This window comes from Myripristis murdjan, chromosome 19 (genome assembly GCF_902150065.1).
Source record: "Myripristis murdjan chromosome 19, fMyrMur1.1, whole genome shotgun sequence".
Taxonomy (NCBI): Eukaryota; Metazoa; Chordata; class Actinopteri; order Holocentriformes; family Holocentridae; genus Myripristis; species Myripristis murdjan.
The window spans coordinates 8165855-8184391 of record NC_043998.1 but is presented as its reverse complement, the minus strand read 5'-3'; the positions used below and the strand labels follow the sequence as shown (position 1 = coordinate 8184391).

Here is an 18537-nt window from a genome sequence, read left to right as displayed (position 1 = left end):
TGTTCAAGACCATGGGGCAAACATTTGTCGATTGAAAATTTAGGTGTCATTCCCCTTTTTACAACTCAACATGGCCCCTGTTTGAGTGCAGCTCTTTACCTCTCTTCAGGGACAGGTTCCCCGCTTCTGCTGAGTTGAAATCGTTGATGCACACGTAAAGTCTGTCCCCAGGCTTGGTGCTGGGAATGGTGACGGATTCCACAAAGGTGCTGGGAAACTGGCCTGCAGAAAGGAGACGGAAGAAAAGCATGGCGGGATGAATGCTGTACAGTGCACATGACACACACACACACACACACACACACACACACACACACACACCGGATGCCCTCCTCCTCCTTGACACACTTCTCTCTGGTGATTAATAATATTCCTTAAGATTTTTTGTAGGATTTTCACATAAAAATGAGCTTGGTGCTGTCAATTTAAAACAGCAGAATTGCGTGTAATGATATCCCAAACTGATTTACCACCCAGCTGTAATCCATGGACCTATTTTATTAGATGACATGATTTTTTGCATTATCCCACTTATCTTAGCCTTTCATATGTTGATAAACTGATCTCAAAGATATTTGTCTGCAATTTTCATGTTATGCAAATATTTTATTTATTAAAGCACACTACTGATAAGCTTATTGTCTTAGTTTAGTAAAAGAGACTGTTCAAAGTCAAGGACGCACCTCTACACAACACGTGGGCTGCCTACAAATTTCACAAATAGCAGCTTTTCAGTATTTCTGGCTGTCAGGAAATATTTTGCCCCTTGCCAGAAAAGTTTTACAGGACGCCAGAGTGAAAAGGATTAAAGAATTTATATCAAGACAGCATCGTTTGCCAATTCATTACTTGGGGGATGGATCAGTGCCACCAGCACTACAACAGACAGGATCAGTGCACATCCATCAAGCTACCACTGTTCTGATGACCTTCAAGCTGATAAATATATTAAACAGCAAGAACTGCCGACAAAATTTCACTGCCAAAATAAAAGATCAACAGTTCATCCACACTTCCCATAGGACTTGTTGTCATAGTGAACATACAGCTGTAGGCCTCTCAGTGCTTTACTTCCATTAGCTTTTTAATCAAGCCACCTGAAAAACTTAATATCGCTGCTGAATTCAAATACAGATCCATAAAGATGTATTGCCTAGTGGTTTTTGACATCTCACCTGTGACCCCATCCTTGTTACCTAGCAACCAGAACTCATCCACCACGCTGAGCACCTCGATGACATCGCCGGTGAAGAGCGGCAGCTCCTCCGAGACGCTGGGGAGAAACTCAAACACCGCACGCACCACCGATCCCGCCTCCATTACTCATATCCTGCAGAAGAGAGAGATTAAGAGATGATATGCCCTTTATACCATTTAATATTACATACAGACGAAAAGGTTCACACTAAATGGCCTAATATGAACAGAGAGCACTTCAGAGTACTTAGTGTTGCATAAGTAATCAACGATACACTGTAATCACAGCACTTCAATGATGACATTTAACGAGGCTGCAGTTTTTTCTAGCAGGTAGTGTTTCACTCCCCTAATGAAGAGGCACTCTTGTTTCTAGCCCAAATCCCTGCCATACAAATTAAAGTGCATATCAGAGAAAGCGAGTTTTTGTAAAAAGAGTAAAAGGAAGGAAAAGTGCAAAAGGAGTAACAGAGAGGACAGAGGAGAGACAGGAAGGCAGAGAGCTGTAAAATAATAAGGATGAAGGCCACTGCATAACACCGTCTTATCCCTCCTGTCTGTCCTAGAGCCAGATGTATAAACACAGTGAACACACAGAAACATGCATACACTATTTTCTACACAGAAACCTGTATTTCTAAAAAAGAACATGCGGTGAGAATGTGTAACTTCCCGCACACATTTCACTTCACACCACACAGAGTTTTGGTTGCCAGCTGGTGGAGAAGTGGGCGAAAATAACATGAAAGTGGGAATTTATGCAACATTAGTATGGTAACTTTATTATTTCAATACACTAAGTGTCTTTAATATCCAATTTCATTGTGCGTGTATGATTTTGTACAAGCCTATTTGTTTTTTTTTGTTAATTATTATATTTATGAGGGAGAATATGTGTGTTGCACTGGGTCATACATAATACAGATGGATTGTTGGGTGAATTTATTTAGATGAACGTGTGATTAATTAATAGTCATTATGATGAGCTCTATAAATAGGCTGATGATATGCAACAAGGGCGGCGTTGGTGCTGTTAAAGGACCTTTCTGTCTAAAAAATGAATGAGCTGCAACAGGTATTCCAATGGAAATGCGCTAATTAGCTGACAAAATGAATGCGTATACATATCTCTGGCTTTGTGCGCATACACAGTTTTAGTCATGAAGCTACACAAAGTTTCATGTATCTGACACCTGTACCCTCTTTCCCATGAGAAAGCAAAAGTCAGGGATGGAACAACGGTACTGTGAAGTCTGCATGACTGATCGAAGCAATGATTAGCACTCGACATGAGCCACCACACACATGCAGGACAAGCATTTATACTAATAAAGTCACATCTGATCTGGGATGAGTGAATAATGTCTCATTTTAGAGGGCATCTGCTGACATGAGGTCACCATTATCTCTAAATGATGCTGGAAGACAGAACATGTTAAACTTCGGATCCTGCTCTGCCTTCTTTCACCCCTTTAATAATAACTGAAAGGATAAGAAAGCAGCAGTGAAAGAAACATGAAAGATAAATTATTATTACTTAAATTAACATACATTTATATATAATATCCAAAAGGAGGATCATTTCATTTTGATAAATCAGTCAACAGTTTATGGTTGTACTTATCTGTCTTCACCAGTTGGTGGCTTCAGTGCTATACAGTGGTACATAGCCTAAACATGTTCACCAACTCTGTAGTCGATGCTGAATGGGCATCTGCCCTCACCAATCATTGTGAAAACATCTCACTTCTGGTTGGGGGTTGTATTTGCCAAGTAAATAACCTTCCAAAATGGCTGGATTTGGATGATTCATCATTTTTTTTCAGGTTGAATACTGTGTGCTCAAGTTGTGTTTCTATTTGCAGGTACTCCACAAAAGGTTTGCAATAAGAACAAAATGTGTGCTGCATCAATGTAAAAACTGAGTCAAAAATCAAACGTGATACTGTACGATGCCCTTTTGTGGAAACAAATTTGCATGAATTAATTTAGCAACAACACTTACAAATGAATCTTATTTGAATTTGTATTCAGTTGCTGATTTGTTCCATTATCGACAAAAACAAGTCTTCACCCAGCTCTTCTGGACTATTATTTGGAGACAGACCGACCACAGGTGTGGAAGGACAAACTGAAAGAGATGGGAAATGAGAGAAGAGGGCTGTAGTTTTCCAGAGTCAATGGAGCCTCTGTTCAGGGGCCGCTGGAGCCCAGGGGGGAGAGGAACAGGACTGTGGCCCAGCTCAGCGCCACTGTCTCTGGGGAGAGAGAGGGTCAGGTTGTCCTGGACGTGGCTCTCCAAAGTGGATAGAGGGGACAGCTGACCACCACAGACAGAGCGCTGTGTGTGTGTGAGTGTGTGTGTTATTGGATCGTTGCTTGCTTTCTGAGTGCAGGTTAAGGAGTAGGGTTTAGCTTACCAGGAGCAGTCACAGCTCGCAGCTCGCTGCAGCAGGCTGTGAACTCAACACCGCACTGTGGCACAGCCACAATGAAACCCAAGCCACCCCATTTGCTAATGTAAAGCAAAGGGGGGTGTTAAATGAGAGGCTAAAGGAAATAACGCTCCTATCTGCACGCACAGGTTCCTGCTACTCACAAATACAAGACAAGGTTAAATGTAGGCATTTTAGAAATTTGCAATTGGACATGATATGTGGGAACTATTTGATTAAACTAACATAAACTGCACACAGTCAACTGAAACAGGATTTTTTTTTTTTTTAAATAAAATAAATATACTGTTCCATTAAAAAAAAAAAAAAAGTTGTACATTCAACCAAGTGTGCTGAGTGATGCATGACACCTAGTTCTATGAATTACTGCAGAAGCATAAGCATCTGTGTAATACCTCTTTATTTTCTTAAACCAACCTTCTTCCATTATGATGAGTCTTTTTCATCTATGCACAATCATACTTTAGTGGATTACCAAAGAAAATCGGCTGTAAGCGGGCCCAGCTGCTTACCGCCAACCATATGCAAATGCTGTTATACATTGTTTGGAAAATTCTGGACATTTTATACTTTTTTCAGTAAAGAAGGAGATGCAATTACAGGGACTAAACCCACTGTGTGGTTTTTGCCTAAAGTTCAATGGCATTTTGGCTAGTGTATGTAAGAATTATTTGTGACTCATAGGAGCATGTAAAGAAGAAAGCGTGTTAGCTCTCAGTCTTTGTGAGGCAATATCTGTCTTTGTGCTCTTCCTCTGTACAGATGCAACACTCAGTGCCAGGAAGAGACATTGGCACATTTTTTACAGTTACAATCCGCCTCACCCAGGGCCCTCAGTCCTGGGCCAACATGTCCTGACATGAGGACAACACATATCACTCATCTTTCAGGATTGGTTTCCAAAGAAGCCGTCAGTGATAGCGATCTACGCAGCAACTCACATAATCTGACTTGGTCTGCAAATGAGATCACCATGATGGTACATTTCAGCCCATAGATGCAGATTTTAGGGAAGATTTACACAGAAAAATGTCTGTGCTTATAATAGCTGACGGGGCAAATGTAATGATACACTAACAAATTTGATCCATCTCAATTTTGAATTCATAAAAGCCAACTACCCATAAGTGGAGACGGCTGAGAAATGTTCACCCAGGCACTAAGCAAGAAAATCAATATGTTGTTATATTTTGGCAGCCCAGCACAATAAAATACCAGACACACTCTCGCAAATACTACCAAGAGTGATCCAGTTACAGCTTAACTGCATTTTAAACAATTGATTGCGATTATCTCAGCAGTTTCCAAACTTTTTCATGTCCAGGACCCCAAATTGTCCTAAACAATCCCCACTGAGAAAATTTTGAAAGTTTTATGAAGTTTGAAGATAACGAAGTCAGCACAGCCAAACTATGATCAAACAAGGATAACTGTAAATTACAACTATAAAGCAGCTACTCTTCTAAATCCTAAACGTCCTTATTTCCTTGTTGTTAAGGTTTATTAAATTGATCTATTCCTCCTTTAGCTGCACCCCCCTCTCAATAACCCCTGGTGGTCCTGGACCAGAGTTTAAAACATACTACTCTAACTCATGCTGGCTGTATTGTTAGTGCTGCTGTTGTAGTCGTGGTCTCATTTGTTCATAGTAATTATACCAGTGTCTAAAGCTGACTGTGGGAATGAATGCTGACTGATGTTAAAATGCAACACACAGCATCCCATGCACTGCTTGACTCTGTGCATGCTGCCACACACACACACACACACACACACACACACACACACACAGCACCAGCACTCCTTCTCCTGCAAACTGGGCAGGGACATGCCAACAATCACAGGCCTGCTGCAGCTTCCTTGAAGTTAATCCCGAGCGCCACATCAAGCCAGACAAGCTTCTTAGTGTTATTTATGGGTCTGTCAGTGTGTCGGCAGCCCACGCGCTTTGTGACTTTTAAACACTGCTCTGGACGATCACACGTACAAGCTCCCTGTTGGCAAAGACGTTTCGTTTTCAGGTGAGAGTGGGGCAGCATCACTGTTCATTTCAAACTTTTAACAGGATATTTGGCCCAAAGGAATCAGCTAATGCAAAATAAACTGGTAGAAGTGCTACATCTGATCATCTCAGCAGCAAATTAAATACAGTTTCACACACTAGCTAACAAAGTGGTTAATAAGAGACACACAACCCAGCATGAACCACCATTTTCATTTATGGCGTTGTGGTTTTAATTAACTGTAACTGCATGACCGCTGTGCATTTATTAGATACGTTACAACTGATCCAAACTGATCCAGGACCAGAGCCATCATATATTAAGCACTGCAATCTATCCAGTTACTTCCTCAGTCTACTGCATTTCTTGGAATTTCAAGAAACAAGAGCAAGAGACAAAATAAACAAAATGAGTATCAGCAAGCATTAATTATAGAAGCGTGGCACTGCTGATGCTGAAGACTAAATATCAACATAGTTCCACTTCATGCCAGCAAAGCCAAGGTCCTGCCTCTGTGTCTTATAGGCTCAAAATAGGGAAGTGCCAATGCCAGTTTCCGACTGCTGATATCCTGTCCAAATGCTTAAAGGCAGACTATGCAATGGGGAGGGAACCTCACCTTGTTATGTTGTGGTAAAAAATGATAAATACCACTCAATTCTCTAATGAATATTACTTAGAAGTGCCTTGGGAGCTCAGGACATCTCTTTCACCGGATCAAAACCAAAAACGTGAGCTTCTCCCTTCCTTGTTTGTGTTTTTCTGTTCATTTGACATCAAAACATTAGATTCAAGACAGGCATTTAAAAGTGTTGCATTAATTCAGTGGGTTATTAGTCTTGGCATAAACCTAAGGAGTTTAAGCCTTCCTCAGCCTCATCCTTAACATTAGTATATAAAGTGGTGTGCCCTCCCGTTTGAAAATGTATAGTCTTCTTTAAATTAAAATAGTGCATTCTCTCTGCGAATTCATACTGTATTGCTACTCAAACATGTCAGTGCCTCATCAGTGTATGAGTCATAAAAATAAGCACACCGGATGTGGACTGTTTTGTTTTGATTTAAAAAAAAAAAAAAAAAAAAAAAAAAAAGAATAGGAAGAAACAGGATCACGTCAGGAGGAGTAGCGGACATGCCTGGAGATCCGGTTTCGACATAAGCTGGTATTGTGTCTTTTCGGATTTGCCGTCAGTGGGCGGTAAAAATGTCTATCAGTTGAAAAGGTGCTCAAAGAAAAACACCCAACATGCATTTTCAAACCAGAAACCATCCACACATTCCCATCCATTTGAGTTCATCAACACAATGGACCCGCAAGTGTTAACTGCTTTCCCGCCAGCGCTTCCTGGAAAAGTCCAAGGGGCACTCTGCACGTGGGCAGAGCTTCATCTCAAGACTACAACAAAGGTGTGTTTCATCTGTTAGGATTTATGATGTCCTGATAATGGGACTCTGATAATGAATGAGTGAACTCGCACTGGGTCTTGACAACTAGAAAACAACAGTAGCAAAAAAAAAAAAAAAAAAAAAAAAAAAAAAACAGAACACAACAGTTTGTAAGTTTGTTGGAATAAATAATTCAGCACACATGGGAGATGCAAGAGATTTACATTATTCTGACTAAAAAAAAAACAGTTTCATGAATCAGTTGTGATGTTGAGAATTAAAGCACTGTCAACTGGATTCGATATCAATATCAATATCAATACCAATCATTTCAAATTAGGCAGCTGCAGCCTAGCTGCAGCTGATTAGGTTTTCAAAGGAATATGCACAAAAATAAATGTCTTCTGCTACAATCATTTATTAAGCAGGGCCCGGGGGACTTCCACAATTCCTCAGCAAAATCAAAAACAGCTTCATTTCATCATTTATTTCACCAGAAACTGCTTCAATACAAGAAAATGTAGGAGTGACTGTTTTTAATCTCACCACTTTGAATCTATTTGTCCATGTTCAAGTATGAAATCTAAACAATTAAATACTTTCAACACCTTATCACGTCCAGATCCATTTGGCAAAATCACTTCACAGAAATGCCACTTTAAGGAATGAAACAAGCTCTGAGTCTCGTTCCTTCAAGCTTGCTAACATTGAATCTATGTACAATTACAAACTGCAGATGTTCTCATGACTCAGCTCGGAGACTCAGCCCCTTTTCTCCGACAGCCGTGCCAAGTGGAGAACAGACAACACAGGCCAAAGCTGAGAGGGGATCAACTCAGCTCTAACCAGACAACAACAGGGGTTACAGAGAAAGGGGTTTTTTTAGGGACAGGGAGTGAATGACAGAGTGTGAGTTAGACTAGTGTGTGCCACTTGGCACTGTCCTCGGGAAAGTAACAGTATTACAACAGACAGCTAAGTCAACAGCTGTCACAAACACACACACACACATACACACATATATATCTCACAGCTGACAGTGGGACAAAGCACCAACTGTGTGACCTGGGGCATGGGCCGGGAACCATCATCTCTCTTAAGTAACCAGCCTATGCAAGAGTGTGTGTGTTTGTGTGTGGACGTGTGTGTCTGTCCCCAAATGAATCAAGAGGCATAGTTAAACTGAGGGTAAACATATGGAACAAAGTCTATTTTAGAGGTACACACATCTGTTAAACTGAGTAATGTTCTGAAATGCCTCGTATGAACACTGAGTGGGTTCACTGCTGTTACTGTGCAACATTTCAAAGCAAAAGTCAGACATTTCTCCTGCAGTTAATGTGGATTTTTACAAAATTCAACCACCTGCCCTTACTACCTGTTTGGATGATGATGCATATTATGATGTAGTTTCCACTGTAAGCAATAACAGGAGGGAAAAAGCATGCATAACAAGGCCGCTGGTTGTTTGGGCTTTAGGCTGACATGCATAGAAAATGGAAAGTGGTAGACTGTGCATTTGTAGTAAACAGGCCAAACATCACTGGTATGGTCCTTTAAGTGGAACTCTGAATGGAGGATATTTACATTTAGCAGAATATTATTTTCATTGCTCATGGATATTTATGGCTTGTCTCTCACTCAAACATACTCACTCGTCACTTACTCACCCACACATCCAGCAACCAGACACATTTAGACAACGAAACATAAGTCATCACCAAGTCTGACTTCCTCTACCTGACAGTGAATGAACCCTGCCCATTCATTTTCAGTCTGAGCTATTGCATGAAAAAGTCTAATTCAAATTAGATTTTTGAAAATTAACAATCACAAAAATGATTTCCCTGTCTATTTAACATTAGGGCCTAAAACGATATTGAGGGTGAGTAAAGAAGATTTTGAGATGGCAGGTTTAATGCAAACTACCTTTGCATCTGGTTAAAAAATAAATTAACTATACACTAATCAGCAATTAATATTTATATTATTAAAAAAAAACAAACACAACAAACATCCATTTTTGACTGATTTTGAAAACCGATGACCATATTTTGGACTGACACTGAAATATTCATCATCCGTTAGCCTCTGAACCACAGACAAGCAGTGTAGTATTCATGAAACATTAAATATGTCAAAAACTCCCTCATCATATCCATCGTGTGTGTATGGAAATTTGATCTGCTGACTCGTGTTTTTTATTCAACAGAGTCATCTGATGCCAACAATGAAGCCCCTGCCCCTTTATCTGTCTGCCTACTGACTGATGCACCACACACATACACATACACACACACACACACACACACACACACACACACACACACACACACACACACACATGCCATTCCATCCTATTCAAATGCATGTTGAGCTGGCAGACGGGCACCTCCCTGTGCATGGAAACAAACACACACACACACACACACACACACACACACACACACACACAGACACACACAGACACACACATGCACGTACGCCAGCAGAATCCACTGGAGCGGGCTGGGCCACAGTTGATGCCTTTTGATATTCCCGATTGTTTACTGATGACTCATTGTGCTGAGCACCAATGCGGTCCTCCCATCCAGAATGCTGCATCCACTAAAATGCATTCAGCTGAAAGCAATGCAGCCGAAACAGGTGGGCAGCCGGTGGATGGTTCTGGATATTAAAAACAGTGGGACATCTGTCCCTTTTCTTTCCACTGTCTGGTCTTTCAGCACATGTGATGGAGGGGGCGAGGCGGAGGGCTGGGCAGACAGTTGTCAACAGAAGTCATGTGGGGAGCAAACCATGTGCTTACAGGTGTCACTACTCTGCCTAGGAGACCCTCTGGATCATGATGACATCAGCATCTCAGACATGAGTCATATCTTTTCTGCAGGGCTTTTTTTTTCCAATCAACAGTTAATGAAATACACTTGTAATTACTGAATGGCACAATCAGCTGAAATTACAGGGTTTTCAACCAGTAACGCGAAATTTCTCATGCTCTGTCATGGGAAATCATTCTCCCAAAATACATTACATTAATAAAAGCAATGCACAGATAAAAATGTAAGAAGATCCAGTTTGATGTAGTGTTGTAATCTGGACATTAGTCAGCATTGGAGACAACAAATTCATAGCAGGACGGTGAGGACAGCAGCCCCGCTTCACAGTGCATTTCATCCCGATGAGAAAGCACAACGTGGCCTCAGCCAACAGGATAAAGAACACATCTGGCAACCTAAGCCAAAAGCTCAAAGCAGCCAAACGCTGTGGAAATATCTGGCAAAGCTAGTTCTACTCTAACGAGTGAACAAGCAACTCCAAAGAAATTTGTCTAACACTACCTCAACAAGCAGGCGATCACACCAACTGAGCATCCAATACTTGACGCCTCTGGCCCCCCAAGGCACAGTAACAGGAGGAAGTGCATCAGATTTATTCAGAATGGGTTAACAGATAAAGAACAATGTGGTGGTTTGTATCTGATTGAACAGTTTCCTGCCCAGGCTCATCTTCTTACACAACAGGCACAATGTCTCTGAACTGGTAACAGCAATCCATGTTTCAATCAAAAGCTTTCAATCAAAAGCTGTTTAATATGTCTGACAGCTAATAGTTTAACAAAGAGTGAAAAGTACAATAACTCAGATTATTTACATGGAATGATAAACAAAAACAAAATTTATCACTTTTACCAAGAGCTGTTGACCAAGTTTCTATGCTGGAAGTCATTTTTCTTTCAAGACACAAACCCTCTGAACGTCACATCGGCACAACAACAGAAACTCGCACATTCCCGGTCATATTTTGCAGCTTGACAGGTTAGGCATGCACATTCAATTTTTGACACTTCTTAAAGGCAGAAAAACAGAAGAAGAAAACTTTGACCATGATTGACTAAAGCCTTTATTGTGCGCAAAAACTTTCAGCATGTGCAAAACAAATAACATAACCACTGATTGGTCAAGAAGACTTTGACTCTGAAGATATTATAAAATATTTTAATACCCAATACTAGCCTACTACCCTAACACTAAAAAAATATTTTATGTCAGACTGTGCATGCCAATTAACTATCACTACTGGCCGATCTATTTGCATATCAGAGTCCATATATGCTCTTCCCAAAAAGAAGCTTGAAATAATAAGGTGAAATAATAATTGTCAGGAAAAAAGAAACTTGACAGAGGTTTTATGGGTTTATTAACCAAGATCCTGCCTCTGACATTTGCAAAGTGATCCTGTTACAGTATTTGAGCCATACTGTAACACTCTTGGTTAATAAACCCATAAAATCTATGACAGGATTATTTTTTTGGCCATTCCTATTTTCACCTGTGCCAGGTTTCTTTTTTGGGAGACTATATGTAGGAGCTGCAGTGACGATTTCAGTACAGACTCTCATTAGACTCCTCTGTTCTCATTAAAACCATTTAGATCAAGCTCTAAAATCGCCTCAATTTCCACCATGAGACAGTTTTCTCTTTTCTTCTGGCTCAAGATGAAACTTATGACACACTGGGAGGGCTGTGATAAAAAAAACCCCTGATAAAGCAGCCTCTCGCTATCTCCGTCTGGCCCTGTGGAAGAAACAGCTATTTCTCTCTTGACAGTGATCTGAGACATGGCCGGACAAGCCCAGCAATCCCATCAGTCATCTTCCACACCTCTATCCCTCCAGCCTTGTTTCTCTCCCTCTTCTGGATGGATGGAGACAAGAACTGAGGTGAAGAGAGGGTGGGATGAGTTTCCAATATAAGTTTTTATAGCAGTGCGGCACTAAGAAAATCTCAGTGCTGCTTCTCGTCTTGTTTCCGATATCAGTCCATTACTTTTTATGGGTTGAAAATTGATTCGGGAATTCTGATCGTTTTTACATTTTCTAGCAGTGCTAGACGTTCCGGGAACAGTGGGGCCGCCGCTGCTGCTGCTACATGACTGAAGGGGAAAAACTGGGCCGGTCCTTGGAAAGTACTGGAGTACACTGTTTGTCTCATCCGTCGATCTCCCTCCACCTCCACCTCCTAATTTTTACTCAATTTGTTTTTCCCTTTTCCAATGTCTTTGCAGTTTGGCAAGAATAAATCCCCAAAGGAAATCTGTTCATTCTTCTCACTCCTCAGCTTGCTTGCTTTTTTTCCAGAACTCCCCCTTAGTCCCAAACAGACAGACACACACTCTTAATGTTTCCTCATTCCTTTCTCCAGCATGCATGTGTTGAATATTAATGGCCTGTATGACACACACACACACTCTCTCTCACGCTCACACAGGGTGGAGTGTTCTTTTGCATAAACATTTCCACGTTGAGGAAAAAAAAACTCAGATGTCCATGCTGAAAGGGCCACGGCTGCGTCGCCAAGGCAACACGGATCTGTTTGGAAGGCAGAGGCTTTTCCCTCAGAGGACCCCAGAGGTGCCCAAGGATATGCCGCACCCTCGCCACGGCTGAGGCCTAATAGTTTTCATATGAGCTCTTACATAACTGAGCTCCCTCACATCACATCATCCTCAATCCAATATGCTAAAACATAATGATCTGATCCAACTTATAAAATGTGCTCTCTGAAGGAAAATCCACCCAAGGTTCGCACATTGTTCCCATGACTTTGAACAATGCTGTCTTCAAACAAGTCCCTCCAAAACACTAGTTGCTCTGAAACATACCAAAAAAAAACCAAGACTACCTCAGAGAGTAACTAAACTTGCACATTAATGAGCTGGATATTACTGACCAATAGTACAAAAATAATCTTGGTTGGGGATTGGTGTTGATATATAGCCCAGTTGACTTTAAATTCAACAAAACAGCCCGAAAGTCTGCTGTGTCAGTGCTACAGTCACACAGCGGTTAATAGTTAATAAACAAAAATGAAAAGAGGCAGTAGATGAACTGGATTCAGGCAACATGTTCAAAACTGGTGGCCCTAAGATAAAACAAAGCTCACGAGGAGATGAAAGCTTGATAAAACTTTCTGTGGTCCATTAAACCAGACTACTGTGTATGAAGAAGCTGCAGATAGAATTTTTTAGGATGAATTGCTATTCGCCTTAAGCTACTAAAACATCGACACTGCAAGATTAGTCATCACAGTTTATGTAGACTTCAGATGTGTTATTGCCTCCAAATGTTCCCCCGGGCCAAATGGTCTCGTTCATTTGGACTGGAATGATGTTGCGAGCTGACTGCGGCTCTGAAGCTCACTGACATTTAAACTGTGAGGGACCTCTGTGCTCTACAATACACACTGCTTCACTTGGATGACATCTAATGTTATCTCAGCATGCATGGGCAACACTCAGCTCATGCAGGATGGAAAAACACAAACTCGAGCTGGTGCATATAAACACACACTCTCTCATACACACACACACGCACACACACACAGACTTGGGCTCTACAAGATCACACATAGAGGAACAAAGACAAGCTGGTTCATAAAATGCCATGTGTGCCCCTTCCATTCTCTCTACCTCACTCTTGAGTCTACAGTCCAACCCAAAGCAGGTTCCTTCAGAATTCTGTGATTACATCGAATTTATTCCAGGTCTCGCTGAAATCCAGCGAGGTAATTGTCATGACACTACTCTGTGATGTCATTTACCAAAACTTTCCTGAGCCGCTCCGCTGACTCATAGACATCAAGACTGTAAACACAGTGACAGAGCCGGGGTGATTTTCCTCAGAGTGAGAAAGGGTCAGATTGCTGCATAAGAGGAATTGATACTTGTATTACTATATTAAGGGTTTGCGTATAAAGGTCAGGGCTGAACAATCAAGTGAAAGACTACTGGAACTGCAACATGGCCAAGTGCAAAATCCAAATTGCAGGACACAACTGCATTATAAGTGAAGTGCAGTGCTACAGAGATGACACAGCTTATAAATAATAGCCTACCGCTCAGATGTAAGAAAAGATGCTTGATACAGGTTGCAGAGTTTTTTTTTTTTTTTTGTAAAAATGAAAAATAAAAATCAGAGTGCAAAAATTAGCATTCCCACTAAAATCATGAATGATGTTACAATCACAATATCTGTGAAAACAACTGCAAGATGTCTTTTCCCCATACTGTTCAGCTCCAATAAAGACACTTTCCTGTCTGGTTTCCTAGCTGGTCATTCAGTCTGTCTGCCCACCTTGATGCATCTTGTCTCTCTGTTGCCACCTCGCCTGTCTGTCACTGTTTCCCAGCACACCTGCCTCATCCTCCTGTCCTTTATCTCTGTAATATCATCCATAAAATGGGGGAAGCATTCATTTACACAGTGTAATACACTCAAAGAACATTTATAGCCAAACTACTCCTCAACTCTCTCCAGCTTGATATAGTTTGCAGCTCAAATGCAAAGTCTATATGGCAGCCAAGGGAGTTACCAGTACTTTCTAATCACAGTGATAGCAGGATGCTATCTGAAAGGTGAGGAATGCAACAATATCAGGGCGATAATCTGCACGCCTCACCCACTTCTCTGAAACGTCCCCTCATACCGGCAGCAAAGCACCTAGTTTCCAGATCTAGTTCAGATCAAGTTTTCCCCCTCCTTATTCAAGTTAACCAATACTGTGCTGCTGCCACAAGAATGCTAGGAATGCTTTTTCTGTCCAAGACCTGCTCTCTATCTGAAGTGATGGTGCATTATGTAATAAGGAGAAAAACAGTGAATTATTACTCTCTTCTTAAGTTTTATTCCATTATCTTATTTAGAGGTATGACAGTGGGACAGTAAATCCAGTCATTACATCATGACTGGATTTACTTGAGAAACACCTGTGTATTGTGTTACACGTATTCTGATGTAAATGTCCTCGTCACCAAGCCTCGATATAAGACACTGTTTCCACCTTCAAATAATTCAGGAAGGGGCTTTCCTGTATGTGCATCCAAAATCTTTACTGATATTAAACAGTAAAAAACAACAAAACAGAAAAAAGTAACACAAACAAAGTTTAACAGTAGATCTCAGTTCTAGAGGGAGAAAAACAGAGGAATGCATAAGTTAATAGTGGTCAAATGACAAATTCTTCACTGAATCCATGGGGACGTTGTGCTGAACTGAATTTGTAGACCCAAAATTATGTATTTAGCAAAAGATTTCTTTCCTGTTCTCATCCCTCTGTGGTCTGTCTCAGTCCCAAAGTACTGTACCTCGTGCACTGACACTGCAGCAAAACAACAGAGACAACACTGGTGGTGGTGGTGGACCACAAATGCTTACATCCTGACTTCACTGACGATGGTTAGCAGACTTGCACTTATGGATTCAAAGCGTGTGTCACTGTGGGGTTTAAGCCAGATTTCACTGTTTGCCCCTTATCTTAAGGGAGCAATTAAAACACAGTTCACATGTTTGATTTTGTGATAAGACTCCACAGTGTATCAATATTTGCCACTGATTGGATCTGAATTCCAAACTAAGTAGGGGATACAGAGGGGGTGAGAGCACACATTTGACTGCAAGCACTTACTTAAATACTTAAGCTATATCAACCCACTCCATGTGGTGTCGTGTATGAAAAGCCGTGTCAGATGTGCAGCTTCAGCAGAACAAGTCTGGCTCATCCTGCAGTGAGTTTGCAGCACAACTCAGCCTAATTCCACTGAAGCTGCAGAGCTGATCCAATTCAAGTTACAAACTATACATTATTCAACTTTAGGCTATTTGCAGCAAGTGACTGTATCCCACAACATCAACCACATTGCTCACAAAAGGCTATTGTTCTTACACACCCCTCCAATATCTTTGAGGTGCCTATGTTAAAACCACTACAAAACCTATTTAAAGCATCTATAATAATCCATCTCCACTAAACACATGGTGTTAACAATACAAACTGTATGTCCCACAGAAATCTTGAATGGAGTGGTGTGTGCCAAAGTGCCTGCCTAAATCCATCAAAAGCAATTACACTCTCCCATTCTCATGATGATATCACGGCACCGAGGTCGTTATGACAGGCAGCCAGACAGCTCTGCTGCTGCAGTCACTGTGCCAGACTGACGGGCCACCAGCAAACTAGAGCAGCGTGCCAAGGCTGTTAATAAGGTCAAGGAATATGTTGTTCTGCTGCATCTGTTTGGCTCTCAAAGCAAACTGCCGCTTTGTGTAAGAACAGAGGCGGAGGGAACAGAATAGAATAGAACTGACAGTACAAATTGAACAGGATAGAAGAGAGCTAAACAGAATGTAAGTCTAACAGGACAGAATGCAATAGCAGAACAGAACCAAACTATATGGACTGGAAGTAAACAAAACAGTGTGTCACTGGAATGCAAGAAGACAGAATAGAAAAGAAGTAAATCAACTAGAGCTGACAGAACAGGACAGGGCTACACTGAATAGAATTAGACAGAATAGAAAATGAGTAAACTAACTAGAAATGACAGAATAGGATAGAGCAACACAGAACAGAAGTAGGCAGAATAGAAAAGCAGTAACCCACAGACTGGGACAGAAATACACAAAACAGAAGTAGACAGAATAGAAGTTCACCAACCAGAACTGACAGAAGAGGACAGAACTAGACTGAACAGAATTAGAGTAGAAAATAGGTAAACTAACTAGAAATGACAGAGTAGGCCAGAACAACACAGAATAGAAGTAAATCAACTAGAGCTGATAGGACAGGGCAAAACTACACAGATTAGAAGTAGACAGCATAGAAAGGTAAAGAAGTAAACCAAATAGGACAGACAGAACATAACAGAATATAATGGAACAGAACAGGACAGGACAAGGATCCTTAGCTGTCACACTCAGACCACCAGGGCTAATAAGTGTGTGACCAGACTGTTCCACTGGTCTGTGCAGTGTGTGTGTGTGTGTTGGAACAACTGACAGCACAGACACAGGTGACAGCACAGGAGGGGGATTTTCTGCGCGGCTGTACTTGCGCTCCCTGTCATCAATCATTCAGCTCACGTCCTGTGCCTGGCCGAGGGCTCCGGACTCCCAGCCCCGCACTCTACCTACGGCGAACCCATCTTGGCTGCTTGCAAATAAAGCCAATCTAGTATCAATACGTGTTTGTTGACACTTGCAAAGAGGTTTAGACGCCTAATCCGTGAAAACGAGCAGGAGAGCGGTGTCAATATTAGGTCTGGTGCGCCCTAATATTTTGCTCATGCTTATAAACATTTACTCGTGTCACCTCGGCGCATCATTCATCATGTGATACTTGGATTTCCTTTGAATTTGCATGGGTAGGGAAAGTTTGCAAGACACTGCCATTTTACCTACCTATAAAGTGGTCGGATGTCCTGCGGAAACCAGGATCGGGCTGTTATATCCAGTCAGACAAGGTATCCAACTTTTTTGGGTCGGTGATGTGGTGGCGGAGTTGCTTTTTTTTTTTTTCTTCGCGATCAACTTGAGCAGCGACACGGACCGCGGATCTGGAGTTGCTCGCAAGTTCCCGATCCGTGTGGAGAATCGTCTCCTGTTAGGACAGAGGCCGAGGAAACATGTTGGTGGCAGAAAGTGACGCGGCGGAGCGGACAGAGCTGACGCTGGCTCGCCAGAATCAGCTGTCATCCCATTAGAAACAAGAGCAGTCGAGTTGGGTTGCGCTCTCCATGCCTACATCAACACCACCCACTTTTTCTGCACCGCAGGCTCATGGCTGGCTCGGCTAATGCCTGATTAAAAAGACAAACTGTGCTCTGTAGGGGCAGCGGTTCCCAAAGTGTGGTCCCGGCGCCTCCGTGGGTCCTTGAGGGGATTCCAGGGCCGGCCCCAGCTAAAATAGTGACCTTCATTATAATCTCCTTTTAGATTAAAAATGTAAGACAGTGGTATATGAACCACCTAGGTTAGGGATTCCATGCTGTTATTTCCCTACAGAGAGAATAAAAAGTTGTCCAATTGTGCAGCAAATCATATCCAACTGCATAAAAACTCCCAGACAAGGTTCCTTAAGACAAAACAATATAAATGTGCGTGATAAAGATTTAAGATTTAAGATTATATTAAGCTGTTTTCTAGAAAATCAGGAAGCTCACTGAATGCAAAACAGTGACTTTTATTCAAATTAGACATAGGGCACCACTTGAACAAAAAAACAAAAACACTGAAACAAAGAAATTTACATGAGGCAGACAAAACTTTCCTCTGCAAATGTAAAGGCTGGTAAAATGAGTCAAAGGAATTTAGATGGGTTCATCCTGAACGGCATCCCTGCATTTTGATATATAAATCAATATCAAAACTGGAAGAAATAAACACAGAAAAAAAAAAACCAGCATGTCATTGGAGAAACACTTCCTCAGTTTGTCATCCCATTCCTGTTCAGGTCAGGGCAGGTTATGGCTATCCACTCCACCCAGACCATGCAGGCTCAGAGCAGAAATAACAAAAACACTGTTGTTTTTTTATTGGGAGAGGGAATCTGTCAGAGTTTTTATCTGATGAAACTCTTAGTGTTGGCCACAAACAATATTAGCTATATATTATACAAGTGCAGGTAGAGGAATGGAGCTACAGTGGTGAAGAATCCCTG

At 41.5% G+C, this 18537-nt stretch overlaps 1 protein-coding gene across 2 annotated transcripts in view; it reads right to left on the bottom strand.

Moving 5' to 3' along the window:
* The window catches only part of dnmbp (dynamin binding protein), a 61974-nt gene extending 44352 nt beyond the window's left edge, over positions 1-17622 (bottom strand). For both annotated transcript variants that reach the window (XM_030077533.1, XM_030077534.1), the window contains exons 1-3: positions 17280-17622; positions 1176-1330; positions 100-222 (exon numbers count right to left, since the gene is read on the bottom strand). In XM_030077533.1, the coding sequence (XP_029933393.1) occupies positions 100-222; positions 1176-1320 (268 nt within the window). In that variant the 5' untranslated portion in view covers positions 1321-1330; positions 17280-17622. The remainder of the gene's footprint in view (positions 1-99; positions 223-1175; positions 1331-17279) is intronic.
* Between the last annotated feature and the right edge of the window lie 915 nt (positions 17623-18537).